This window comes from Ursus arctos, unplaced genomic scaffold, assembly GCF_023065955.2.
Source record: "Ursus arctos isolate Adak ecotype North America unplaced genomic scaffold, UrsArc2.0 scaffold_5, whole genome shotgun sequence".
Lineage (NCBI taxonomy): Eukaryota > Metazoa > Chordata > Mammalia > Carnivora > Ursidae > Ursus > Ursus arctos.
The window spans coordinates 7,731,850-7,739,604 of NW_026623067.1; the positions used below are offsets into that span (position 1 = coordinate 7,731,850).

Genomic DNA, 7,755 nt, shown 5'->3' on the forward strand with positions numbered 1-7,755 from the left:
ACTCTATGTTGAGTAAGTGAAATTTAAATAAATGTTTGGAGAAACAAACAAACAAAAAAGGAATTGCAACATGGTAATTCACAATTAAAAAAAAATATTTACAGAACATCCTGGTGCATAGCTTACCTGGTTGAATATCACGAAAAATACATACTTTCTTTTTTTTTTTCCCTGTGGCAATCAGGGTAAAATGCACTCAATATATTTTGTTACTGGTTTCAGAGATAGAATAGAGTCAATCATCTTAAAAAGGAAAAAAACTTTATGCAATGTCCATGTGATTTCTTTCCTAAATTTTCAATGATAAGCATCCATATCACACAGTCCATGTAGTTAAAAGGTAGACACGTGATAGATAGATGATAGATAGATAGATAGATGATAGATGATAGAAAGATAGATAGCTATCTCATGGCATGTTGCCAAAGATGGTGAGTTTTCTCTGATTACTATAGTGTGCATTAACTCTTCCCTATAAATCTATTGCACTTTTACATAATAAACTACAATAATAGTTGAACATTTCCTGAATCTGGGGAATGAAACAGAAATCCAGATCCAGTCAACAAAATGATCTCCCAAGAGAATCAACCTAAAGAGGTCCACACCAAAACACATATTAATTAAAATGGCAAAACGTAATGATAAAGAGATAATTTTGGAATCAACAGAAGAAAACAGTTCCATACAAGGGAAACCCTATAAGTCTATCCATGAATTTTTCAGCAACCATGAAATCAAGGAAAAAGTTTTAAAAAATGACATAGAGAGATATGAAAATGAAAACACAAAGTTCCAAATCTTTGGAATGCTGGAAAAGTGGCCCTCAGCAGGAAGTTTATAGCAAAACAGGCCTACTTCAACAAACAAGAAAAATCTCATAAACAACCTGAACTTACACCTAAAGGAGTTGGAAAATGAAGAACCAACAAAAGCCAAACTCACTGAAGGAAGGAAATAATAAAGATTAGAGGAGAAATTTTTTAAAAAATTAGAAACTTGAAAAAATTCACCTGGCTTCACAGGTGAATTCTACCAAATATTTAAAGAATTAATATCTATTCTTCTCAAACTATTGTTGAACAAAAACAAAAAATAAACTGTTGGAACTACACCAAAATAAAAATTTTTGCACTGTGAATGAAACCATCAACAAAACAAAAAGGCAACCTGTGGAAAGGTAGAATATTTTTTCAAACGGTATAACTGACAAGGAGTTAATATCCAAAATATATGAACTTACACAGCTCAACACCATTAAAAGCAAATAATCTTATTAAGAAATGGGCAGGAGACCTGAATAACATTTTCCAAGAAGACATCCAGATGGCCAACAGACACATGAAAAATGCTCAACCTCACTAACTTTCAGGGAAATACAAATCAAAACCACAATGAGATATCACCTTGCACCTGTGAAATGGCTAGTACCAAAAATAGAAAAAATAGCAAGTGTTGACAAGGATGTGGAGAAAAAGAAAGCTTCATTCACTGTTGGCTGTAAGGCTAATTGGTAAAACCACCATGAAAAACAGTATGGAGTTCTTCAAAAAAATTCAGAATAGAATTAGGGTACGATTCAGTAATTCCACTACTGGGCCTTTACAGAAAGAAAATAAAAACACTATTGAAAAGGTATATGTACCCCTATGTTTATTGCAGCATTATTTACAATAGCTAAGTTATGGAAGTAAATCAACTCTCTATCTATAAAGGAATGCACAAAAAGGTATACCTATTGTGTAGATGATAGATAGATGATAGATAGATATGATGGAATATTTAGCCATAAAAATGAATGAAAGCTTACCATCTGCAACAACATGGATGGACCTAGAGGGTATAAACCTAACTGAAATAAGCCAGTTAGGGAAAGACAAATACCCTATGATTTCACTCACATTAGAATTCAGGAAATGAAGCAAAATAACAACAAAAAAATATACAAAGAGGGGAAAAAAACCCAGACACATATATAGAAAACAAACTGGTGGTTGCCAGAAGGGAGGTAGGTGTGTTGATGGGTGAAATAGACAAATGAAATTAAGAGTATGTTTATCTTTATGAGCAATTACAAATGTATAGAATTGTTGAATCATTATATTATATTCCTGAAACTATTATAACACATGTTAAATATATTTGAGTAAAAAAAAGTACATGTTCATGTACAGGTGAACAGACTGTAAAAACAATTAAATAAGAACAATAAATAGAAAAAACATATATGGATCACTTAGAGCAAATCATTAAAAATAATAAGTTGCTGAAAGTGAAAGTAGCAATTAGATATAAACTAATATATGTGGAGAAGTGATGTGTTCTACAGATACAAATGTATGAGTAATCAGCATAGAAAATATTAAAATACCACAAGATTTTATATTTTGATGTTCTGATGTAATGACAGAGTTTATGACACACTGCCTGAAATATGGCACCTTACCTTATTGAATATTTCAAGCTGAAAGAATATAGAGGTTTCAGGTATAAGTTAAGACATTCTGACTTTCCCCCAAAGAAGTCCTAAGTCCTTCCTGGGAGAGGTGCCCTTCCCGTACATAGAAGAAACAACCTTAATTACAAGACAGCAGGACACTGAGAGTATTCTAAACCTGATAGGTTTCCCCCATTTTCTACATGTAGCTTCATACCCATTTTTGTCCTATAAAACTTCCCATGACTCTTCACACTTCATTGCCCCTAATATAAAATCACTGAGGTTTAACTATATCTATAGTTCTTCATTTCCTTATGAAAGCTCCTGTGCTCTGTAAAATGCTTATCAAATATTTGTATTTTTTTCTTTCGTCAATCTGTCTTTTGTTATAGGGATTTAAGCAAATAATTTAGAAGAGTAAAATAATATATTTATCCTCTCCTACAAAAATTTATTTATTTTTTCGCTTTATACTAAGTGTAATTTAATGACAGTGCAAGCAATGTCAATGATCATTTTATAAAACATACACATCATTCACATGTATGAATTTCAAACAAGGAAAACATTCAAAATTAAATAGTATTTAGATTCATTGAATTATTAAGAATTAAGATGTCTTAACTGACCAATCTGAATTTTGGAGATGTTGATTATCAGGATAATATATTTCTCTTACAAATGTAATTTGTTTCTATTTCAGAAACTACTTCACATTGTTCCAAACCATGACCATATGAAAATGTTCATATCCTATGAACCAACAATTCCAGTCATATATGCAAATCCAATATAAGCTCTCATCCATGGGAAACAGGGGGCATATACATTAATTAATATTCATAAATGCAACATATGTAATAGCATAGAATTGAAAATTGTCTATCATCCACCAAACAAAATATAAACAGGTATTTGATAAAGCCAAACAAAAGAATTGTATCTAACAGTAAAAAAGTATGTTCCACAGTTACATTCAACTGTATTATTATAGTAAAATAAGATAAAATAAAGTTCTAAAACAAATAACTATAGCATAAGACCTTTCTATTATACAGTTCAAAACCCTGATGGTAAACATGCTATAATTTTCCATGAATGTATATTTGGCAATACAATAATATAGCAAGACAATGATACTCTAGAAATTTAGAACAATGAGGGAGGTATGAGGACAGGATAGAAGCTCTGAAGAGCTCTAAGCATTTTACTGTTTTCATTTCTGGCTTGGTGGTGGGCTTATAGATGCACTATATATTAAAAACAAATAAGTTAAATAAAGAATGATACCCATGGACCAAATACTTAATTTATTTTGAATCAAAAATGAGTGCCCCTAAGACAAAATTGTTATGAAAAGCATTGAATGGGCACATAGATGTCAATGAGTCTTTAACTTATATGAAAAAAAATATGTATTTTTTGTTGTTTTTCCTTTTTTATATTGTCTTGTTTTTATCTAAATTCCAGTTAATTAACATACAGTATAATATTAGTTTTGGGGGTATGACATAGCAATTCAACACTTACATACAACATGTAGGACTCATCACAATTATATTTTAAATTAAGCACAAATCCATTGCATTACATACACCAACACATAAGCACTAGGATGCTGTTACATATTCCTGATTGTAATATTTGATATTAATACCATAAATAAATTGTCTTATTAAAGCTAAGCATACACCTTATCTATGACCAAACAATTTTATTCCTAGGTATATACTTAAAGAATTCAGTATGGGGTTCCTATACTTAAAGAACCAGTTGGCTGGTTAAGTGCCTGCCTTTGACTCAGGTAATGATGTTGCGGTCCTTGGATTGAGCCACTCATCAGGCTCCCTGTTCAGTGGGGAGTTGGTTTCTCCCTCTACACTGCAACTCCCCTCACTGCCTATGCTCTCTGCTCTCCCTCCTGCTCTCTCTCCCTCTCCTTCTCTCTCAAATAGATAAATAAAATCTTAAAAAAAGAATTCAATGCATGTGTCTATTAGCAAAGTTTTATATAGGGAGTGTTACAGCATTTTTATTTTTAATAGCTGAAAATGCAAAAGCATCCAATGAAAGCAATAGTGATATATTTGTACAATGCAATGCTAGACAGCAATAAAAATAATAGCATCATTGCTTGCATTATTGAAGTTGCATGTATAAACATTAAGAAAAAGAAGCCAGGTGCACAAGAGAATTTTGTTTATTTATTTTATTTATTTATGTTGATTGAAGTCAGAATGATGACCATATTAGAATTGAGTGCTAATAGTGAAGGAGCACAATTGGATGATAAAAAGGTTGCCCTTATTATTTTCCTCAACAGTAATAATGATGATTTCTCACTTCCACTTTTTATTCCAAGATCTTAGCCCAATTCTCTGTTTTTATGATTCCCTCACATTTCACATCATATCAATCCATAAGATTCAAATGTCTGCCTTCTACTAATCTGTGGAGACTGGTCACTTCATGATTCTCTAACATTACTACTTTACTCCAAGCAGTATCTTGTAACAACTGCACTACTGCAATACTCTCCTAATTGCCCATTTCAATCCTCTCTGCAAGCCCAGCAATGGTTGCCAGTTTTCTTGTATTAAAAACCAAGCTTCTCACAATGGTCAACATCACATTTCAAATTCTGTATCCATTAACTCTACTCATCTATTAGAGTCCACCAATTTACTCTTTAATTTTCTTTGTCCTGTCAGTCATGGTCCCTTCTCAAGGAATTTTCATTTGCTCCTTCTTTTGCCCAGAACATTCTTTTTCCCCCAGAACATTCTTTATGAAGTATCAATTTGAATTATTTACTCATCTCAGTCGAATTTTTGACCAAATATTTATAGTTGCCACTTCATGGATTTTTTTTTTTTTTTAGTTTTGGGTCTATATTTAGTTTACCTTGCCAGAGCCAAAGAAGATAATTGCTTTCTGAAACAATTTACATCTCAGTTTAAAGATTAGAGTTAATTCTATATTAAAATTTTGTTGAATTGAAAGATACAAATTCATCATTTCTCATTTGAACAAGAAAATGTTGGCTTCATTGAGTTGAATATAACTTGTTTTCTTTAAAGCAACTGTAGCATGCTTAGGTAGAAGATGCTGCTGGTTGCTAGTGTAGTTCCTCTTATGAACAGGCAATCACATTTTATTGCTCTTATTTATGACATTTGAATATTGAAGCCTGTGGGATTTCCTTGGTGTTATTTTCTGGGAATCTTTTTCTTTTTTTTATTATAATAATATTTTTTATTATATTATGTTAGTCACCATACAGTACATCCCTAGTTTTTGATGTAAAGTTCAAGGATTGTTTTAAATAAAATTACAAAATTTTCTGGCTTTCCTTATCCCAATCTCCAGCTATTTTTCCACTAACTACTCTTATTTTATATACTGTAGTTTTTTCATATTCATTTTATTAATTTTAAATATCCCCACATTGAAATGCAAACTTAATGAGATCAAAGTTTTTTGTCAGTTCTTATCATCATTTACTCCTATAACACCAATGCCTATAGCAGTGTCATATGTAGTTAAAACATTAAATCAGTTGTTGAATGAATGCATTAATGAATGAATTATGTACTCTGCTCCACATTGTGGTATATATTTATACAGAACTTTTTAATGTTATGTGTTTGAATAGATTATATCTCCTTTTCATTGTGTTTCAGATATTAAGGAGGATATTACAAAATATGTGTTGTGACATGCAAATACTGAGTTGACAGGAATGAAATCTATTGCTTTAGAAGCTAAATAATATTGATAATAACACATTTTTCCAGCTTGCAGATTGGCAATGCATCCAGTTTCAAAAACTATTTTTAAGCCATTCTGAAACCAGCAGGATTCAAGATACTTACCAGTTTATTTATTTCATTAATATTTCTGAGAGTTTACATATTCTAAAACAGTATTCCAGAGAAAATGACCCATGTTATTTAATCTCAATCAATAAGGGTTTCCCAAAGTGATATTTCCTGTACAAATATCCATTATACCAACAGTCTTCTCATGGCCCCAATAACCTCTTTATTCCTCAGGCTGTAGATAAATGGGTTCAGAAGAGGTGTGATGATGGTGTAAAACACTGCCACTGCCTTATCCTGTCCTGGAGAATGCAAGGAGTGTGGCCTTGTATAGGTGGAGAGAGCAGTCACATAAAATAGGCTTGCCACAATCAGGTGAGAGGAACAAGTGGAGATAGCTTTTGTCTGTCCTTTACCTGAGCTCATCTGGAACACCACAGTAAGTACACGGGCATAGGAAGCTAGAATGGCCATGAATGGCAGGAGCAGGATAATAAGCCCACTCAGGAGGACTGTGTACTCATACTGGGAAGTGTTCTGACATGCCAGTTGTAATAGAGATGGAAGTTCACAGAAAAAGTGGTTGATGAGCCGTGATCTACAAAATGGAAGATGAAATACATACAATGTATGTACTAAAGCATTGATAGAACAACTGGTCCATGCACATGTGACCATGAACCAACAGATTTTCTTGCTCATGAGTAAAGGATAATGTAAAGGATAACAGATGGCTGCATATCGATCATAAGACATGAAACCAAGGAGAAGAGCTTCAGTTCCACCAAGGACAATGAACACAAATGTTTGAATCTCACAGCCTAAAAATGTAATGGTCTTACTATTTGACAGAAAGTCAGTGGCCATCTTGGGCACTGTGGTGGAAATGTTCATTATATCCATGAAGGAGAGCTGACTGAGTAGAAAGTACATTGGAGTGTGGAGTCTGGTGTCCAGTTGAATGAGAAGGAACAGTATCAAATTCCCCATCAGAGCCACTGCAAAGAGGATTACAATGGCAACAAAAAGGAAAATGTCCATGTGGCCATATTGGAAAAGACCAGAAAGTATAAAAACTGTTTTGATGCTTTCATTTCCTGTCTTCATAGTTTAATTTGAAATATCTGAAATATCAGCTCATATCTGAAGATTCCATGTAAGGACAATGACTGCACTTCAAGAAAAAAGAAAATGATTACTATTAAATGTCTTGAACTGGCTCCACACCATTCCCCTAGCCAAGTGAAATACACAGACTGTACACTACTTTCATTTTCTTTGCAAAAATGAATGGAAAACAATTTATCTCATTCCAGTAACTTTCAGAAAATAAACCCTGGATGATCAGAGCTTAATCAATGTCTCTACAAACAAGTCAACTTTTAGAGAACGTATGTGTATTCAATTTCCCTTAGCTCTATATTTATTGATTATCAGATGTATTACTCACACTTGATTACCCAATGAAATTATGGCAGTATTAAAATCACTCTA

The 7,755-nt window shown here is 32.6% G+C and overlaps 1 protein-coding gene across 1 annotated transcript; it reads right to left on the bottom strand.

Moving 5' to 3' along the window:
* Positions 1-6,447: 6,447 nt before the first annotated feature.
* LOC113261417 (olfactory receptor 2AK2-like) lies at positions 6,448-7,368 on the bottom strand. The gene has a single exon (XM_026507540.4). It carries the CDS (start codon positions 7,366-7,368, stop codon positions 6,448-6,450), a length of 921 nt encoding a protein of 306 aa, XP_026363325.3.
* Positions 7,369-7,755: the final 387 nt, after the last annotated feature.

Coding starts and splice junctions, on each gene's coding strand:
- LOC113261417 (XM_026507540.4), bottom strand. CDS start 7,368: ATGAAGACAGGAAATGAAAGCATCAAAACAGTTTTTATACTTTCTGGT.